General features: G+C 45.7%; 1 protein-coding gene across 3 annotated transcripts in view; it reads left to right on the top strand.

Annotated features, from left to right (window-relative positions):
• SHISA6 (shisa family member 6) overlaps positions 1 to 22,115 on the top strand; it is a 417,913-nt gene that overhangs the window by 286,912 nt on the left and 108,886 nt on the right. The window contains exon 6 of one of the 3 annotated variants that reach the window (XM_033961571.1): positions 11,059 to 11,086. The exons of the other annotated variants lie outside the window; for them this stretch is intronic. Within the exon in view, the coding sequence (XP_033817462.1) occupies positions 11,059 to 11,086 (28 nt within the window). The remainder of the gene's footprint in view (positions 1 to 11,058; positions 11,087 to 22,115) is intronic. 3 annotated transcript variants of the gene reach the window in all.

The following is a 22,115-nucleotide window of genomic DNA, read 5'->3' on the forward strand; positions in this document are numbered from 1 at the left end:
AAAGCCAAACACAATTCAGGAAAATAAAATCACTGTGTTCTATATTGCTGTATTCTGGTGATCTGACCCTACACGAGCTGTGTTTCGGCAGTGTTTTGCCTTCCTCAGGGGTCCTTTAAAATACAATAGAAGAATAACATGAAAGGGAATCGTCACTCACATTAAAAATATAAAAAATAAGACAAGGTATATATAAAAAACATTCACCAACCTTTGAACATAGCTAAAATAACAGCAGCATCACAGAAACACCCTACAAAAATACAAATCAGTAAATCCATAAAATCATTAAAACAGTCTACAATAATCAAATCAGTAATGTCTTTAAAAAACAGCCATATTAAAAAAAAAAAAACACAACAGTGCATCGAAAAGGGAGCCCAAAAGGCCATACATAAAGCCAGATGAAAAATCATAAGACTGTCATTCAGGAACCAATTACTAGTGCAAATATATATACCTGTAAATGAAGAAATGTGGAAGTACGTTCGCTTTCACCAGAGGCGAGAAAAATCCGCGCAAGACAAATATTCGTTATAGATCAAGTACTACCAAAACCAGATCTTTACCTATAACAGACACGGTCAGGCAGCGAAAGGAAGGCGGGCTGTTCGGAGGACATATATAATGTGGAAACGTAACCATAGTAACGAAAATGCATTCATGTGACTTATATTGAAAACGCAAAGAGTCAAGGGAATCATACTGAACACGCGTTGACATGATCACGTGTTCACGTGCTATACGTGCGCGTGTCCTTCGTTTGCCAAGCGGCCTCTAGTGGCGCGCTGAATGCGCTGAATTGTCATTGCGCTCAGTTATCTTGCGTTAAATTGTCTTGCACTCAGTTATCGTTGCGCTCAATTGTCTTGCGCGGAGATATAGTTGCGCTAAAGACAATTACGTGCAATTGTCTGTGAGCGCAATTGTGTTAGCGCTGAGTTGTCTGTGCGTTTTTGTCCGCGCACGATTGTCTTGCGCGCTTTTGACCTGTCACCTATATACATATATAATATATATATACATGCATATATATATACACTACAGCATAATACATGGTATTGATTTGTAGTGGCCATCATCCTGATGTAGCATAAACTTAGGGCTCCTTTTACGAAGGTACGCTAGCGTGTTTAGCACATGCAGAAGATCAGCCGAAAAACTACTGCCTGCTTAAAAGGAGGCGGTAGTGGCTGGTGCACACAGCATTTTAGCGTGCGCTAAGTACGTGCTAAAACCATTAGCGCACCTTTGTAATAGGAGCCCTTAGAGGCAGAGTAGCTGACTATGGTTTTGTGATATTTTTTGCTGCACAAGTGTTATGATCACTTATGTTGTTGATGTTGCTGCTGTGTTCGAGCAGTGATTGTTGTTCATTGTTTGTATGCTGTTTCAAGTTGACACAAATAAAGTTAAAAAAAAAACCCCGTAGGAACTGATGTTTACTGACACTTAGCCTTAGAAGGTACTGCTAAGTGTCAGATAAAAGCCAGTAAGAGATATTCCATGGCATTAAATCAGCGTATCACAAACTGTGTGCCGCAGCACACAAGTGTGACTCCTGAGATTTCAGGTGTGCCGCGACACACTGAGGAGGAGGAGAGGTGCCGGCGTCAGCTGACTGCCTACAGGACGTGCCTCTCGCGGCCCTCTTCCCTGCTGGCACCCCCCACTGGCGGCTCAGGGCCGGTCTGGAGGTGAACTGGTACATTTCAGAACAGTATTTCCAGGTAATCACTGCCCCCCACTTCTACTAAGGCGCGCTTGCCAAGTTGGCAAGCGCTAAATGCTAACGCCTCCATAGAATATAATGGATGCGTCAGCATTTCGCATGCGCTAAATTGGCTAGCATGCCTTAGTGAAAGGACCCCTGTGATAGGAAAAGAAGACCACAATACCAAGAATGCAATGGTTATGAAATTAGGAAAACCTCATCTGGTAACCTTATATTCAAGAAAGTTTCTCCCTCGTTTTCTGGGACACTGCAAGTGAAACTTTCAGCTGACACTGGAAGAAAATGTCACATCAGAACACTGAGTAAGAACAAGCTCTGATCCCGTATAGGGAGGAGCGAGGCCAAATCGGCCGAAGCCGGAGCGAGATGGGAGGGGGGAGGGTGGAAGGGGAGGAGAAGGAACCAATCAGCGAAGGAAGCCGGGGGAGGTAGGGGTTAGGAGAAGAAGGGGAAGTGGAAGAGAAGTCGCCCCTTTTCCCGACGGTGACCCAGGGAGACCGACGCGACTTTCTTACCTCCAAAAATATTTATCCTGCGGTTCTAGGCAGCAGCCCACCTCCAGCGACTTCACCTCTCATTTGACTACGTAGCCCATCTTCTGCTGCGCGGTGTGACCAGCATCAGTGCGCGGCCAAGAAGCAGGCCCATTGAGACGCCAGCCTATCCGCTTTGCTCTGCACTCAAGAGCCGGTAAGTGTGCGAGGAGCAGGCGGATGGGGAAACCACTGCACTCGCGGCCACCAAACCCTTGGTTTTTGCCGCCCGTAGTTTTCGATCCCTCACACCGGGAGGGGAGGGGGGGGGGGCGGCCGCAAGGAGCGAGTGCGGCACCACGTGGCCCGGCGCCGGCCTCTATGTCCCATGCCTTGATCTTCGTTGCTACGGCGGCCCCCTATGGGGCTTACGGAGCGCCGCCCGCATGGACACAAAAAAAAATAAAAAAATTTCCTCCTTCGTATCGCCGACCGGAGTTTCGATCCCTCACGCAGGGTGGTGGGGGCGGCCGCGAAGAAGCAAGTGCGGCGCCACGTGGCCTGGCGCCGGACTCTACTCCCCATGCCCTGACCTCCGTGTGCTACGGCGGCCCCCTAGGGGCTTCGGGTACGCCGCCCGCATGGCCAAGAGGCCAGAGAGCTGTGAAGGTCTACGGGCTGCCAGCTGCCGGGTCATGCGCCGCCCCAGACCACTGAGTAAGAACAAGATCATTGTCTCCACAAACATCCAACAGATTTTGCTATAATAAAAGACTCTAGGAAAATGAGGTTGGGAATCAAGCCCTTTAGTCTTTTAAACATTTGACAATGTGGCGTGATGCACCGAATCCAGGTATTAATGTTGAGATGTACACAATAGAAGTCTTTATTGATTTTTTTTTTTCCCCTCATTTAAAGAAACAACAAAACTGCATTGCAGGGTTTCCATAAAGTGGAGATAAATAAGATTATGAGTATAAAGCAGAGAGGGTTTTGGACAGCAGCTCCGAACAAAAGGGACAGAAAAGTGCTGACTCTGCAGAGAACCAGAACCGTGGCATAATATACTGCATTCTGAGTTACTCAAGGAAAGTTTCTCAGTCTTGCTGCCTCTCCTGGCCAGTTAAATTGCTTTGAATGCACTATGTACGGTAACAATTTTTTTTTTTTGGTTCCTAATGTTCCTTCTTAATTGCCTCAAGTTTCAAGTTTCAAGTTTCAAGTTTTATTTCACATTTGATGGATCGCCTATTTCGAAATTCTAGGCGATGTACATAATAATATAATATAGAAACTTTAACCAAATTACAAAATCAATTAAGACTCACATGAAAGGTAGGGAAGGAGGGTAAAGTTACAATGTGGGAGAAGAAAAAAACAAAAAACCAGGGAAGAACGAAAGGTAGGATAAAATTTATGAATAAAAATTTATGCTAAAAAATTTATGCATTAAAATTGTTTAAGGGCGTCCTTTAGTTGTATTATAAATCAAAGGCGTCCTTAAATAAATAAGATTTTAAAAGCTTTTTAAATGTTATGATATCACTTTCAATTCTGTCTCAAAAGTATAGAAAATAGCTATTATTCCCCTGAAACTTTGCTTTTGTGGCTATGACATTGATATTTTGAAATGTACCTTTTTGTGCTCATTTTGGCCATAGGCCTTAGTTAAAGGGCCCCTCTGAATAACTTCAAGAACTTTCCATCAATATAAATAGTAGTATAGATACAAGATCCTTTATCCGAAATCCTTGGGCCAGGTATATTTTGGGGATTGGAGCTTTTTGGTTTTGGGATGGTATTGTTAAGTCAGAGAAATACAGACCTTTTCTGCATTTCACTGCCACCTTGAGTGAAATTTGCAGCTCTCTTTTTCCATTTTTTTTAAGCCCTCTGACTTGAATTGTGCAGAGACACATTGAAAGAAGGCACAGCCTAGAATAGGGCTCTACTCAAGTATGTGAAGGCAAATAGAAACATAGAAACATGATAGCAGATAAAGGCCAAATGGCCCATCCAGTTTGCCCATCTGCAGCATCCACTATCTCCTCCTCTCCCTAAGACAGGGGTGTCAAAGTCCCTCCTCGAGGGCCGCAATCCAGTCGGGTTTTCAGGATTTCCCCCAATGAATATGCATGAGATCTATTAACATACAATGAAAGCAGTGCATGCAAATAGATCTCATGCATATTCATTGGGGAAATCCTGAAAACCCGATTGGATTGCGGCCCTCGAGGAGGGACTTTAACACCCCTGCCCTAAGAGATCCAACATGTCTGTCCCAAGCTTTCTTGGACTCACACAGTCTTTGTCTCCACCACCTCTATCGGGAGACTATTCCACACATTTACCACCCTTCCTGTAAAGAAGTATCTCCTTAGAATTATTCCTAAGTCTATCACCTCTTAACTGCATCCTATGGCCTCTCACTCTGGAGTTTCCTAAGGAAACACTTTTTTAAAGAAAGGGTGGTAGATGCGTGGAATAGTCTCCTGGTAGAGGTGATGAAGACAAAGACTGCGTCTGAATTCAAGATAGTGTGGGACAAGCATGTGGGATCTCTTAGGGAGAGGAGGAGATAGTGAATGCTATGGATGTGCACACTGGGTGGATCTTTAGGCCTTTAGCTGCCATTGTGTTTCTATATATGTGCCAGCTGAGACCTGATGTATATCCTGGCGTGCGATTTGGGTGCTTAACCCTGGTCTTCTATAACTCTAGACCTAAATATTTGGCATGCCCATGATCAGCAACGTGACATAATCAGGCTCGAGGAATGGGCTTCGACATAGCAGATGAGGTTCAATGTGGACAAGTGTAAAGTGATGCATGTCGGTAACAAAAATCTCATGCACAAATACAGGATGTCCGGGGCGATACTTGGAGGGACCTCCCAGGAAAGGGACTTAGGAGTTCTGATCGACAAGTTGATGAAGCCGTCCATGCAATGTGCGGCAGCGGCGAAAAGGGCGAACAGAATGCTAGGAATGATAAAAAAGGGGATCACGAACAGATCGGAGAGGGTTATCATGCCGCTGTACCAGGCAATGGTGCGCCCTCACCTGGAGTACTGCATCCAACACTGGTTGCCGTACATGAAGAAGGACATGGTACTACTCGAAAGGGTCCAGAGAAGAGCAACTAAGATTGTTAAGGGGTTGAAGGAGTTGCCTTACAGCGAAAGATTAGAGAAACTAGGCCTCTTCTCCCCCGAACAGAGGAGATTGAGAGGGGACATGATTGAAACGGTCAAGGTACTGAAGGGGATAGATAGACTTAGTAGATAAAGATAGGTTGTTCATCTTCTCTAAGGTGGGGAGAACGAGAGGGCACTCTCTAAAGTTGGAAGGGGATAGATTCCGTACAAACGTAAGGAAGTTCTTCTTCATCCAGAGAGTGGTGGAAAACTGGAACGCTCTTCCGGAGCCTGTCATAGGGGAAAACACCCTCCAGGGATACAAGACAAAGTTAGACAAGTTCCTGCTGAACAAGGACATACGCTGATAGGGATAGTCTTAGGGCGTTGGTCTTTGACCAGAGGGCCGCCGCTTGAGCGGACTGCTGGGCATGATGGGCCGCTGGTCTGACCCAGTTCTTATGTCTTATCTGCCCATGCTACTCACAAGGCACTGCCCTCTTAAGGATTGCATGTGAGACAGTTGGTGCACCCGGAGTTATAGAATAACACATAGGCAGATGCACACATAAATCCAAATTAAAGTCAATTAACTCTAATTAAACTCAATCAGTTGTCACTGAACTGATTGATTAGTTTATGCATGCCTTTGGAATCCACACCTAAATTTGGATGCCCAACTTTGGGCAACCTATATAGAATTTGAAGGTTAGTGGCCAGAATTTTAGCATCTTATTGTAGGCATTTCCATGGATGAAACAAATAAGAGGCAACACTAGTCAGACTTAATCAGAAAAAAATGCTCATTAAAAAAATATATAAAAAGTGCAAACTGCAGCCAATTGTTTTGTGTTGCTCGCAAGTGATTGACGGCGGTCTTTAAAAGACATCACTATAGCAAGAGGTGGTGGAGAAAAAGACGGTGTCTGAATTCAAGAAAGCATGGGACAGGCACATGGGATCTCAGGGAGAGGAGGAGATAGTGGATGCTGCAGATGGGCCATTTGGCCTTTAGCTGCTGAATGAATTATTTTCAAGGTAATGAGCTTCTACTTCATTGGCAAAGTTTCAGAAACAAGGTGACCATTGAAGCTCACTGCAAATCAATGGTCAACCTCCCAAAGGGCAGTGAAATGTATTTAAAGCTTTTTCAAAAAGTTTTTAGAAATGTGTTATGAAAACAACCAGTATTTCATATCCCTTAACCTGTCACAATTATTTGGCTTTTTCTTTTTAAATACTACTCAGCTCTTTTGCCCAAGAGGTTATTCATGGAAAGAAAAAATATGGATTTTCTTAATCATATAAGAAAATAGAGCTTGGGTAAAGTTGAAAAAAAAGATTTCTTTCTAAATTATAATCATTTTGGTTCATGGTGTGCAACGATGGCTTTAAGCATTCTTTAATACATAGAGAAAATAATTTCTCAAGAAAGGCAGATGATTAAAAGTTGGAAAACTGAGTCAGTTTGTAGGACTGCTACAGAGCAAGAAGGATCAAAACTTGCCAGCCAATACTCAACGCGATTTAACTGGTCAAAAACGGCACTGACTGGCTAAATAGCACTTAACCAGTTAAATGTGAATATTCGGTTTGAGATAACCAGTTATCTCCGCTGAATATTCCCAGTTAGGGCTCCTTTTATCAAGCCGGGCTAGCGGTTTAATGCGTGTAATACCACGCGCTAAACCGCTGGCCATGCTAGCCGCTAACGCCTCCCTTGAGCAGGCGTTAGTTTTTAGGCCAGCGCGGGGGGTTAATGCGTGATGAAACGTCACGTGCGTTAACCCCGCTAACGCAGCTTGATAAAAGGAGCCCTTAGTGTCTAAATGTTAACCAGCTATATCACGCCATAACCAGCAATTTTCGGTGCTGAGCGGCTAAGTTTAGCAGCCAAATCAGACTGCGCAAATAGCAGACCTATCTTTGGTTGCTATAAACTTAACTAGCCAGTGCTGAATATTGACTTACCGTATATACTCGAATATAAACCGACCAATGTTCCCTCTAAGAATTGATGAGGTGTGTGCAAAAAAAAAATATGCATGAGCGACAAGTTACATATTCCACAAATTTATGAGCAGGCACGGAGGACGCATTTTTAAACAAATGTAGTTTATCCTTGTACTCCTTATGTATTTTTAATCATCTATGGATATGTTTTTATGTTTATTGTTCAAATGGTTTTATTTATTTCCCAAAATTTATTTTTGTTATACACATTGAAAATATTTGATATTGCGTTTAAATCAAAATCTCAATAAACTTGAAACTTGAAACGAGTGCCCATGAGATTGTGGGAGGGTTAAATATTCAAAACTTAGAAGAATAACAATTTACTTAAAGTTTTTGCTTCGCCAGCTTTCTGGTATCTTTACATAATGCAGTGGCGTACCTAGCATATGTAACACCCGGGGCCCATCATTTTTTGGCACCCCCCCCCCCATCTGTACGAAAAACATGATTTTTAGTAACAAGCCACACGTCACACATGAGTATCTAGGAAAAGGCAGCATCTTACATATTGCAGTGAACAGTACATCAATACACCCATTGTAAAACTAAACAAGCCAGACCAATCCTACACAGATCAATCCTACACCGTCAATCCTAACAGAAAACTATGTCTTTCGAACACACAGAACACACCTTCGCCTAGTATGGAATATGTAATCACAAACTTACCCCTCCCTCTTTTACAAAACTGTAGTGTGGATTTTAGCTATGGAGGTAACAGCTCTGATGCTCATAGAATTCTGAGCATCAGAGCTGCTACCACCACGGCTGGTGCTAAAAAACGCTTCAGAGTTTTGTAAAAGGGGGGATAAAATAAAAATACATAGACAAAGGTTAAATTGAACCAGCAAGAAGCTGGACTCTGCATACAATGCTTCACAGAAACAGTGACACATGTCTCCTAAAGCAATAAATAAATATAAATTTTTTTCTACCTTTGTCTTCTGTGGTTTCTGCTTTCCTCATCTTCTTGTAACTCTCTTCCTTCAATCCACTGTCTGCCGTCTCTCTTCCCCTATATGGCATCTTCTCTCCTTCTATGCCCCTTCCAGAAACTGTATGCCTCCCCCTTCCATCTCTCCTTTCACCCCCATTGGTCTGGCATCTCTCTCCTCTCCTTCCCTCTCCCACACCTCTCCTCCAATCCCTTTCCCTTTTTTCCCTCATTTCCCTTTTCAATTTATTTTCTGCATCTGTCTAGATCAGTGATTCCCAACCCTGTCCTGGAGGAACACCAGGCCAATCGGGTTTTCAGGCTAGCCCTAATGGATATGCATGAGAGAGATTTGCATATGATGGAAGTGATAGGCATGCAAATTTGCTTCATGCATATTCATTAGGGCTAGCCTGAAAACCCAATTGGCCTGGGGTTCCTCCAGGACAGGGTTGGGAACCACTGGTCTAGATTATGTTCTTACTACCCTCTCATCAATGTCCTTTTTTACTGTCTACCTAAAGCTTGCCACCTCTTTCCCTCACCCCTCCAGTGTTTCCCTAACTCAATTCTTTTCTCCCCATCATGTGTCCTCCTTTTATTTATCCCCTCCTTCCATCATGTACCCTCTTTCTCCAACCCTTCCATCTAGTACCTTCTCCTCTCTCTGTCCACTTATCATCCAGCATCTGCTCCCCTCTTTCTCTCCTCCCATTTCCTTCTGGCATTTGCTCCCTTATCTCTCCCATCTGCACTTCCATCCAGCATAGGCTCCCCACTACCATCCAATGTCTGCCCTTTCTCCCTCCATCCACCCCTCTTCAATCAGCATCTTCCCCCTTTCTTTCCCTCCAATATCCTTCCCCCTTATGTCTCTCCCCTTTCTCTGTACATCAATTCCATCAGCACCACCCTTCCATACCACCCTGCCCCCTTTCTTTCCCTCCACCACTCTTCCATTCCACCAGTCCTGCTCCTTTCTCTCCCTTCATGCAGCAAGGTCCCTCGATGATTGTAGCTGCCTGCTGCCAATCCACCCCACTCTGACGTACTTGCTCTAGAGCGGACTTAGCAGCCGTATGCTGGAAGGGCCCACGATGACTCGTCTGCTGGCTCTGCTCTGGAAGAAGTAAGTTACGTTGGAGGGGGTGGACCCAGCAGACGCAGGGAGTTGCGGCAATGTCCCGCAATGACTGCGTCTGCCGGGTCCACCCCCTCCAACGTAACTTACTTCTTCGAGAGCAGAGCCAGCAGACGAGTCATCGCGGGACCTTCCTGCACCTCAGTGCGGATGCTGACTCTGCTGAAGAGAAAGTAAGTCAGTGGTAACGTGACCATTTATTTTTTTCATCAAAAGGGGACATCTATTAATTGACTGTGTATCCTTTCTTTCTTTCTGCACTCAGGCCCAACAATTGTCCCTTTCTATTCCCTCCCTCCTTCCTTCCCATGTCCTTAGTGCCCCCAGTGCCTCCTTCCCGTGTCCATAGTGCCCCCAGTGCCCCCAGTGCCTCCTTCCCGTGTCCCCCCACTGCCTTCCAGATTTTGCCCACTCCCAAAGCCAGAAAGCTCTGCCACCTCTCAATTTTTTTTTTCTCTGTCACCACCCCATCCCCTATGCTCTGGCATCTCTCTCTTCTCCTTTCTTTCCTTTGCACCCCATAGTCTGGTATCTTCCCTTCCCTGATTCTCTGGCATCTCTCTCCTTTCCTTTTCTTCCATCTTTCGCTCCCCCTCCATGCTCTCACATCTCCCCCTTCCTTTTCCCTTAGTCTGGCATACCTTCCTCCTACCCTCCAAGCCCTGGCATCTCCTTTCATTCCCTCCCTCATCTTCCTTCTCCCTCCAGCTTGGTACCGCAACACTCTCCCCTGCAACTCTGGACTTCCCCACACCTGCTCCCCCAAAATTGCCATGCTTCGGTTCCTCTTCTTCCTTCCTCCCTCCCCCCGCGGGACCCTGCGGAACCATCAACTCTTACTCCCTCTAACGCCGGCCCTGCAGCTCCGGACTTCCCCGCACCTTCTCCCCCCCCCCCGGATCGCTATTATTTTAAATGTTATAGCCGCGGGGCTGTATCCATCATGGAGACGTCTAACCTCGGCCTGCCCCGGAACTCTTACTGCAGCAGCCGCCCGTCTAGGCAGGAACAGGAAGTCACTGTTGCAGTAAGAGTTCCGGGGCAGGCCGAGGTTAGATGTCTCCACTGATGGATACAGCCCCGCCACTATAACATTTAAAATAATAGTGATCCGAAGGGGGGCAGGTGTGGGGAAGTCCGGAGCTGCAGGGCCGGCGTTACACCAATGAGAACAAGGGGCGGACCGCCCCCCACTTAGTACGCCACTGATTGCGGGGATCATGAAAGGAGCCGCCGCTGCTGCATCTTAGGCGAGCAGGGCAGACCGCCACCGCCGCGGCTTCCTCTCACCTCCGCTCGAGTGAGCGACACCAGAAGAAGCATGAGCGACGCCACTGAAAATAGTGAGCGATCGCTCATGCGCTCACCTTAGAGGGAACACTGAAACCGACCCAAATAAAACTAAGGTAATCTTCCCCCCACCACCTCAAAAAAATGGAGGGAAAAAGGTTGATTCGAATATAAACCAGGGGAGCTAATATTCAAGTACATTCCCTAGCTTTGCCCTGCTAGGCTCTGCACCCTGTTCCCCTTCGCTGCTGCTCTGCTAGACTATGCATCTAGCCCCCTCACCCACTCCCTCCCTGACAGTTTCTGCGCCCAGCCCTCCTCCCTCCCAGTCAGGTTCTGTACCCTGTCCCCCCCATCCCACGTCCTGATCCAGCTGATTCTAAGAATTTATACCTCCCTCCCACCTCCCCTGCATAACTTAAGTATCGCTGGTGGTCTGGCGGTGAACTGCAGTAGGAGCAACCTGCCTTTGCTCCTGCCCATGCAGAGTTGCTAGCTGATTGGCTGCTGCTAGGTTCTTGAAATCCCAAAGGAAGGTTGCCTGCAATTTAAAAAAAAAACTAATTTGACTTCTTAAAAGGAGGGTTTACCCCTTTTTTTACAAAGGTGTGCTAAGCTTTTTAGCGTGCTAAACACTAACGTGTGCATGTTATCCTATGGACACATTAAGAGTTGGTGCATGGGTTGATTTAGCACGCGATATATCTGTGCTAAAACACTTAGCGCACCATTGTAAAAGAGGGCCTTAATTTGCTACCTTTAACAATATAAGAACATAAGCAATGCCTCTGCTGGGTCAGACTTGAGGTCCATCGTGCCCAGCAGCCCGCTCACGCGGCGGCCCAACAGGTCCAGGACCTGTGCAGTAATTCTCTATCTATACCCCTCTTTCCCCTTTTCCAGCAGGAAATTGTCCAATCCTTTCTTAAACCCCAATACCGTACTCTGCCCTATTACGTCCTCTGGAAGCGCATTCCAGGTGTCCACCACACGCTGGGTAAAGAAAAACTTCCTAGAATTCGTTTTGAATCTGTCCCCTTTCAGTTTTTCTGAATGCCTTCTTGTTCTTATATTTATTGAAAGTTTGAAGAGTCTGTCCCTCTCTACTCTCTCTATGCCCCTCATGATCTTATAAGTCTCTATCATATCCCCTCTAAGTCTCCTCTTCTCCAGGGAAAAGAGACCCAGTTTCTCCAATCTCTCAGCGTATGAAAGGTTTTCCATCCCTTTTATCAGACGTGTCGCTCTCCTCTGAACCCTCTCGAGTATCGCCATGTCCTTCTTAAGGTACGGCGACCAATATTGGACACAGTATTCCAGATGCGGGCGCACCATCGCCTGATACAGCGGCAGGATAACTTCTTTCATCCTGGTTGATTATACCTAGCATTCTGTTTGCTCTCTTAGCGGCTGCTGCACACTGTGCCTTCGGCTTCATTGTCATGTCCACCATTACCCCCAAGTCCCTTTCTTGGGTACTCTCGTTCACTAACATCCCTCCCATTGTATAGTTGTACCTCGGGTTTCTGCTTCCCAGATGCAATACTTTACATTTCTCAACGTTGAACTTCATCTGCCATCTCGTTGCCCATTCCCCTAGTTTGCTCAAGTCCCTTTGCAATTTTTTGCAGTCCTCTTTAGTCCGAGCTCCACTAAATAGTTTGGTGTCGTCCGCAAAAATTTTATTATTTCACACTTCGTCCCTGTTTCTAGATCATTTATTAGATATTAAATAGCAGCGGGCCGAGCACCGAGCCCTGCGGAATACCACTCGTGACCCTCCTCCAGTCAGAGTAGTGGCCCTTCACCCCTACCCTCTGTTTCCTACCCGGAGAAGAGGAGACTTAGAGGAGATATGATAGAGACTTATAAGATCATGAGGGGCATAGAGAGAGTAGAGAGGAGACCCCATAGACATCATATACCTGGATTTCCAAAAAGCCTTTGACAAGGTGCCTCACAAGCGTCTACTCCGGAAACTGAAGAACCATGTCTATGGGGTCTCCTCTGTCCATCTGTTTGTTAATTCCTTCGAAAGAGTGCAATAAGTTCGTTAGGCACGATCTCCCCCTGCAGAAACCATGTTGGCTTGTTTTCAGAAGTTCGTTTCTTTCCAAATGTTCATCGATGTTTTCTTTTATCAGTGCTTCCGCCATTTTCCCCGGAACCGAAAGCAGCATATAGCTTAAAATCCTCACAAAGAAATAGTCCATCTAAAAAAAACCCAACAAAACAATCATTTCCCAAAACATGCACAAACTAACAAACTTTCAGCAATTTTCTAAAATGGAAAGGAGAGGAGGAGAAGATATTTCTCTGGGTAAGTGAACATTATTTTGCTCTTTGCTTTGATAATTTTGGGATAAAAAAAATAGACCCCCCCCCCCTCTTTTACTAAGGTGCACTAATTGAATTAGCGCACGCTAAACGCTAACGTGTCCATAGACTAACATGCACATGTTAGCGTTTAGCGCCCGCTAATCGGTTAGCGCACCTTAGTAAAAGAGGGCCAACATGTAGGATCCATTATAAAGAGTTTAAATTTGAAAAGAACAAACTTTGGGGTGCTTTTACGAAGGCGCGCTAGCCATTGTAGCATTTGGCGTGTGCTAATATTTAGCATGCGCTAAAACGGCTAGCGCGCCTTTGTAAAAGGACCCCTTTTTTATACTTCAATTTTCTGCTAGAGATAGAAACTTCACTGGCACAGCCTACTGCATTAATAAGGCATAGTAGGTCCTTTCTCAGTCTTCTGTCCCACGCACACTTCCCAAATCCCGCCTACCCCTAGCATATTTATTCACATATAGTCTTAATTTATAGTCAATTAATCTAATTAGGATAACAGGATGAGTGTTTAGTACAGACTATTATTACATTTCATTACTTGCTAAGAATCAAACACGAAATAAAGCACATGATATAATCCTAAGGTTCTTTATACTAGACTAAAATTCCTAGTACCTTAACAAAGTTTAACTTATGAAGTAGTTATTTGTGGAAATGTGTTGCATATCAGGGGTCCGTTAGATAAATATAAAGGTCGGCTGTTCTTAATTATGACAGGTACTGCTGTACAGTTGATCATGCGTAACTGGAAAAATTGGGACCGTCTTAACTTTACATTCTGGTGGGCAAATTTATGCTTGATATACAGATATGAAAAAATGTTTGCAGAATCGTTAGGGAATATAAAAATTTTCAAGCTAATATGGGGGTCCATTGACGTTTTTTGTTGATCTATTGTAGATTTGATTTTTATTGATATATTATGTGCACATCCAGGGGGAGGGAGGGAGGGTGGATTTATTTTTAAATGATTCTCTGAATTCTTGTAAAATTAATGTATTGGTTTATTTATTAGTGCTTATTATCTCTTATCGATATGAAATGTATATCATAATGAGCTTTTTGAAGATTTGATTATTAAATTAAAAATTTATAATAGTTATGGGATAGGGTGGGGGGAGGGATATAGATTGATTTGTTTCTTGAAAAAGTATTAAGTGATGTCTTAAATATAAAATGTATTTAATTTGTATTGCACTTATTGAAAATATTGAAAATGAATAAAGAATTAAAAAAAAAAAAAGTTTAATTAAACAACTCAATAATACTAAGATGCAGACAGTATTCCAGCAGCAAGAGGGGTGCTCTCCAGTCTTTTACACCAGTGTTCTTCAACCACCGGTCCATGGACCAGTGCCGTTCCACAGAAATTTCCTGCCGGTCCACAGGGCCAGCACGTGCATCAGGCCCAAAACAGTGTTCTTCAACCGCCGGTCCACAGCGCGATCGATGCGGCATTATCTTTGAGCCAGCTCCCTCTTCCTAACTGATTCATTGCACAAAGCCATGGGCAGTGGCTCCTATGGGCATTCTGCGCCTGAACCGGAAGCCTTCTCTCTGACGTTGCAACGTCAGAGAGAAGGCTTCCAGATGAGGCACTGGACGTGCAAGGTGCAATTAGTGCTATTATAGGGGCGGGGTCTGGGGTGGAGATTGGGTAGAGATGGGCGGGGTCTGGCCCACGACTTAGCCCAGTGTTCTTCAACCGCCGGTCCACGAACCAGTGCCGGTCCACAGAATAATTATTTTATTTCTGCCGGTCCATAGGTGTAAAAAGGTTGAAAAACACTGTTTTACACTGTCACATGCATTATGATCTCCCAGTTGTGAGAGGTTATACCGTATGGGTCTGATTCTGAACAGATTGCCCAATTCGAGTTCAATTTATTTATTATACCGCAAATATAAAACCAAACTTAAAATCTTAAGCGGTTTACAATGAATATAAATTGGGGAGGTCAAACAATACAAAAACAAACTCCATTACATTTAAAGGAAAAAAATCAATAAGGTTAGATTACAGTAAAATTTGAATGGGAAAGTTAGGGAAAGGGGGCAAAAAAAGGCTGAAGTCATTATGGGGGTCCTCTTACTGAGGTGCACTAGCCATTTTAGCGCACCCTGAACACTGTAGTCTATGGACATGTTAGTGTTTAGCACGCACCTTAGTACAAAGACCCCTATAAAACCTACTTAGAAAGAAAAAAAACAAAAACAGTATGATACTCAACTTTTGGAAGTCAATACGGGGACAGATTAACCTCATATTGGCATCGACAATCCCATTGACTTATGAGGTAATTATATGTGGAACACTACTGTATGCTAAGCCCCCCATGGATCGTTATAAATGACGGCTTTTTCTGATTATGGCTGGGGTAGCCATACGGATAATAACTCGAAATTGGAAAAACTGTGATCGTCTTAATTTTTCCTTTTGGTGGGCGAGCTTATGTTTAAGCTACAGGTATGAAAAGATGAATGCCGATATTTTAGGGCATTCTAAGATATTTAACTTAGTTTGGGGTCCATTAACATCTTTTGTACAATTGTTATAGTTCGTTTAGCCTTCTTTTACTGATGTAATTCAGATACATCCGGGGAGACCTTTCTGCCATGATCAGCTGAGGTGCAGTGGCAGGGAACCCCCAAGCCCCACCGCAAGTTGGCCGGCAGGAGGGATGCCCACTCTTTTCTATCCATTCCGCCAACCTTGTTCCTACTGGGACTCAGGTTACTAGCAGGCTTCTTAAGACAAGGAATATAAGCTGTTTTATCTCCTAACATAGGAGCTGGCTTGAGCACTGGGAATGTTTCATCAGTGTGTCTGCCACATTACTCAATTAAAATGCACCCACAAACTGAATTTGCATACACTATTTTGAGCGCCATATATAAAATCTAGGGGATAGTGTGGAATGGGGTGGGAAATAGTACCCAAAAGAACAGAAGACCAAGTTTTCTAACCAAATGGACTTTAATAACAACCATATATCTAATATTCATATAACTCATTAAACATTGATATGCGTTATATGAATGTTTGATATATGGTTGCAATTAAAGTCCGTTTGGTTTGAAGACCTGGCCTTTTCTGCTCTTTTGGGCACCCTTGGTATTTGTGCAGAGGTTGACTTTATTTAGGGTGGGAAATGAGCAGGGATTGGGCAGAAAACGGACCCAGGTTACGTCTTGCAGTGAACTTACTATAGCTTTCTGTGCATTAACCTGTCAACGCACCAGATCACTTAATGCCGTTTCCTCGTAAAGGACATTAGGACAAAAATGGAGGAAGGGTTAAGGCTTCATAGGTAAAGATAAAGAAACAAGAAAACTCCAAGCAATAGCCCACCAATTATAGAGGAGGAGAAACAAAAATTACTTAGCCATCTGGGGAGAGAAGTCATGCTGGGTCAAATAATAATAGCGGAGAACTTAATTATCTAGAAATCAACTGGGTTACGAAAACAAGCTAATCAAGGAAACTTCTGCCTAGATATACTTAACGATCTTTACCTCTCTCAGCACAGAAGTGTCTTACCAGACAAGGATTTTTTTTTTTTTAATTAATCTAGTCTTGACAAGTCGGGAGGGGACTGGGAATAGCCCACAGCTCATTTGGAAACAGTGACTATAACCTAATTGAACCTAGAAGCAGAGCAAAAGTAGCAAACCCTCAAACCCTTGAGGGAAAGAGGGCTTTCAGTAAGAAATGTAATCTGTGACTAGGTTATGGAGCTGACCAAAGACCTGATTTACTAAGTCCTTTTCCCATTCTGTACCTGTGGGAATAAACAGGGTTGGATTTAAGCAGTGACGGTCAACCTATTAATTGAAGCAGGGGTGTCCAACCTTTTGGCTTCCCTGGGCCGCATTGGCCGAAAAAAAAATTTCTGGGGCCGCACAAACGCTGCAGCAAGACAGAGGAGGGAGCTGGCAAGACGGTAAACACCGGGGGCAGCAGAGGAAACACTGCATCGCCCTCGACCGGGGCCTCACAAAATACTTCATGGGGCCGCAGGTTGGACACCCCTGATTAGAGCATAAAAATTGATAAATACAGCATAGTCAAACGACTCTAGATGCCTAAGGGACCTTTTACAAAGCAGCGCATGTTAAATGTCAAGCCACCCGTTCTATTCCTATGGACAACGTGGCATTTAGCGTGCACTACTCGACAGTGCGGCTTTGTAAATGCCTACCATAGTAAGCAATGCTTAATACATGCATGCACATCTTTAATTGCCATATAAGACTCTGGTGAGACCTCATGTAGAATATTGTTATACAATTCTAGAGGCCGCACCTTCAAAAAGATATAAAAAGGATGGAGTGTCCAGCGGAAGGCTTCTAAAATGATGCTTGGTCTTTGTCATAAGGGGACAAACTTAAAGATCTCAGTCTGTATACTTTATAGGAAAGGTGTGTGGGGGGGGGAGATATGATTTAAAAAAGTTAAAATATCTACGTGGTGTAAATGCGCATGAGTCGAGTTTCTTTCATTTGAAAGGAAGCTCTGGAATGAGAGGGCATAGGATGAAGTTAAGTAGTGAAATGCTCAGGAGTAATTTAAGGAAATACTTTTTTTTTACAGAAAGGATGGTATGTGCATGGAACAGTCTCCTGGAAGAGGTGGTGCAGACAGAGACTGTGACTCGGTTTAAGAAAGTCTGGGATAGGCACGTGAGATCTCGGAGAGAGGAAGAGATAATGGTTACTGCGGACAAGCAGACTAGATGGGACATTTGGCCTTTATCTGCCATCATGTTTCTATGTTTCAATGTTACTAAAGTTCTATTACATCACAATGCAGGTGTAAAGAGCCTTAGCCAATAGAAAGAGAAAGAGAAAATGGTTACTGCGGACAGGCAGACTAGATGGGCCATTTGGCCTTTATCTGCCATCATGTTTCTATGTTACTAAAGTTCTATTACATCACAATGCAGGTGTAAAGAGCATGGGACCTGAACTTGGTGCTGCATCAGCTCACCCTCGATCCCTTCGAACCCTTGGGGGAGGCAGACCCCAGATTACTGGCTTGGAAAACCCTCTTCCTGACCGCCATTGCATCGGCCAGACGTATCAGCGAGATCCAGGCCCTGGTCCATCACCCCCCCTACACACTGCTCCATGAGGACAGGGTGGTGCTCAGAACCCACCCCCGATTCTTGCCGAAGGTGGCGTCAGCGTTCCACATCAACCAGTCTATCATCCTCCCCGCACTCTACATTCACCCACAGGGGGGCTCGCAGCCACTACAGCGACACCCCTTGGACTGTGTACGGACCCTGACCACCTACATTAACAGGACACAACAGACCAGACAAGCCTCACAACTGTTCGTCTCCTACGACCATAACAGGCCAGGAAGGCCGGTCACCAAACGCACGCTCTCGCGCTGGATATCCCAGTGCATCTCTTTCACCTACAGAAGAGCGCAGCGTGAACCGCCAGTGGGAGCCCACGCCCACCAGCTCAGAGCCGTAGCCACCACTCTGGCTCATCTACACCATACACCAATAGAGGACATCTGCAATGCAGCCACTTGGTCCTCCTTGCACACCTTTACCAAGCACTACTGCCTCGACATAGCATTCCACGCCCCGAATGCATTCGGCCAAACAGTCTTGCAAGCGGCCCTCCCCTCCCGGGAGGGACACCAACCACTACCACTGCCTTGACAAGCACTGATCAAGTAGGGGGGCACAGATACTGATTAAGTGCCAGCCAGTACTACATGTCTAGACTAGAGGTTCAATATGCAAGTACTGATTGTTACACGCAATTACGAATTGTTACCGTTTACATGCTATTACGAATTGTTACTGTTGACCAGTTACTTTTTCTCACTGTTCCTTGACGGTTATTGACCAGTTGCACTGTTCGGCAAGTATTATTGCCCAGTTAACACAGCACTTTATTAAAGAAACCTGTTTGCACAACTGAGCCTGCTTTGCCTGATTACCCTGCCCGGCTCGGCCTCCACAGCCAGGCGAGGGATGCACAGAGCGCTAAATCGCAGGTCCATTCGGTATATCCCTCGGCTAGGGAGTCACCCATATGTGGCTGACTCATCCTGCTTGTCCTAGGAGAAAGTGTAGTTACTTACCTGTAACGTAGGTTCTCCGTGGACAGCAGGATAGTCAGCCACACAACCCACCCGCCTCCCCATATGGCCGACCCGGCCACAGCTAGGAACATCATGGGGATTAGGGGGAAGCAGGGGGGAAATGGGTAGGGCTCTTCTGCACCTTCTTCAGAGTCCTAAATGGAACTGGGCCTAGCTACCTAAACAACCACCTAATCAGAAATAACACATCAAGACCAAGGAGAACACAGGCTCTCTTCATCCATCCCCCAACAAAAGGCATACACAGCAAAAAACTATATGACGAACTACTAGCCACCAGAGCGGAAAAAAATAGACCGCCACATTTCCAAGCTATTGACCAAGACAACCAAGTACAAAATATTCAGGAAGGAACTGAAAACTATACTTTTCCCCAAAATTTGTCAAATGATCTAACTAAAAACCCTTCCCCAGATCTTATTCTATCAACTTTGTAAGCTCTCTGGGAATGCCCAGATCAATTCTTTTTGTAAACCGCCTAGAACTGAAAGGAATTGGTGGAATAGAAAACACTAATGCAATGCACATCCCTGACAGTGAACTATACTATGTAACAACATTTTATTTTATTTTTGTTTCCTGGGTAATAAGCGTTCTTTCTTAATTGCCTTTGCCACAAAAGTATAGAAAATGGCTATCATTCTTCTCAAATTTTGCTTTTGTGACCAGGACATTGATATTTTGGCATTTACGTTTTTTTGCAGAATATTTCAGATTGATTCTAAGCTGAGTAAACTTAGGGGCACTTTTAAAACTAAGGTGTGGTAGGGTATTGCCACGTGGCACAAAATACCACAGGTGTGCTGCACTTGCCACTGTGGTGAAAAAAGATTTACCATGCAGCAAGTCAGGTGGTAAGGCTTACCGCAGCTGTGGGCAGAGATGAAGCGGAGGAAGGGGCATGTTGTGGGCATGCATACCCACAATGCACTGGCATTGTGGCAAAGGCGCATGGTGCTTCTTATCATCAGGTTAATGGAAGAGCCTGTATCACCTGCAAAAATGAAGACTATAAGGGCTTTTCAGACGTGCTCTTACCACAGTGCATATGGGCAGAAACCGGCCTCTTGGCAGACAAGCCTACGAGCCGCAATTTTTCAACTGTGGTAATTTCTGAATTGCTGTGAGCCAAAATAAGGGGTAGGTGACTGCTTTGCTAATTTTGGTCATAGGTCTTAGTAAAAGGGTCCCTTAAAGTAACTTCAAGAACTTTCTAGATCTTTCCATCAATATAAATAGTACTACAATATAACTATAAAGACCCAGCAGTGCAGTTCAGTTCAGCCTAAATGGTAACCAGAGGCTGCAAACATCCAGCCAGTGGCGTACCTAGGGGGGGGCGGGGGGGGGGCGGGCCGCCCCGGGTACCAGCCCTAAGGGGGTGTTCCCGGCCTTGCCGTTCAGTCCCCCGCCACCCCCGAAGGACCGCTCTCCCCACTGACCTTCCTGCACCACCTGTGAAGCAGCCCGCAGCAGGATCGCGAAGTCAGCGTCAGCATCCCTGCGCTGCTTCCTGCGCCGCGATCCCGCCCCTCCTCTGACGTCAGAGGAGGGGCGGGACCGTGGCGCAGGAAGCAGCGCAGGGATCGCTGACGCTGACTTCGCGATCCTGCTGCGGCTGTTCATAGGTGGTGCGGGGAGGCCAGGGGGGCGAGCGGTCCTTCGGGGTGGGTCGGGGCATCAGGCCTTCAGGGTGGGGTGGGCGGGCAGGCAAGCAGGCTTTCAAGGGGGAGGGGGTGACAGGCAGGCAGGCAGGCCTTCAAGGGGGGGCAGGCCTTCGGGGGGGGGGGGGTGCAGACCTTCAAGGGGTGCAGGCCTTCAAGGGGGGCAGGCAGGCCTTCAGGGGGGTGCAGGCCTTCGGGGGGGGTGTAGGCCTTTGGGGGGGTGCAGACCTTCAAGGGGGTGCAGGCCTTCAAGGGGGGGAACAGGCCTTCAAGGGGGGAAAGGCAGGCAGGCCTTCAAGGGGGGGACAGACCTACAAGGGGGGGGGGGACAGGCCTACAAGGGGGGGACAGGCCTACAAGGGGGGGGACAGGCCTACAAGGGGGGGGCAGGCCTTCAAGGGGGGGTGCAGGCCTTCAAGGGGGGTGCAGGCCTTCAAGGGGGAGACAGGCCTTCAAGGGGGGGAAAGGCAGGCAGGCAGGCCTTAAAGGGGGGACAGGCCTACAAGGGGGGGACAGGCCTACAAGGGGAAGGGACAGGCCTTCAAGGTGGGACAGGCAGACCTTTAAGGGGGGACAGGCCTTTGGGGGGGGACCATGATTTAGAAGTACACGGAGGGAAGGGGGTGTTCAAAGAGACATGCATATGCCAAACTTTGGGGGGGGGGAAGAAATAATGGGTCTGAAAATAGAGGAGAGGGAGAGAGATGATGGACCATGGGATTTAGGGAGGGAAGGAACAGAAAGGGAGAGAAATTGGACACAAGGGATGGTGTGGAGGAGGGATAGAGATACTGGATAGGAGGGTAATTAGGAAAAGAAACGGAGAGATGGTGGACTCTGGGATGGTGGGGAAGGAGGGAGAGATGCCGGATGAAAGGGTATTTAAGAAAAGGTGGATCTGTGGAGGGAGATGAAAAAAAGGAAAGATACCAGACTTCCTGGGAAGGGAAGGGAAATGGAAAGGGAGGACAGAGTTGGCAGATGGATGGTTAGCATGCAGAAAGAAGGAGACCCTGGCAAGCAAGTTATCAGAAGAAAACCAGAGCCTTGGACCAACAAGATTTGAAATATAACCAGACAACAAAAGGTAGAAAAATTAATTTTATTTTCTGTTTTGTGATTATAACATGTCAGATTTGAAATGTGTATCCTGCCAGAGCTGGTGTTGGACTGCAAACGTGAGCTAGGATTTAACAGAAAGAGGAAAAGTCCTTTTTGTTTCTTTATTTTATTTACACCACAGCGCC

This window comes from Geotrypetes seraphini, chromosome 10, assembly GCF_902459505.1.
Source record: "Geotrypetes seraphini chromosome 10, aGeoSer1.1, whole genome shotgun sequence".
NCBI classification, from domain to species: domain Eukaryota; kingdom Metazoa; phylum Chordata; class Amphibia; order Gymnophiona; family Dermophiidae; genus Geotrypetes; species Geotrypetes seraphini.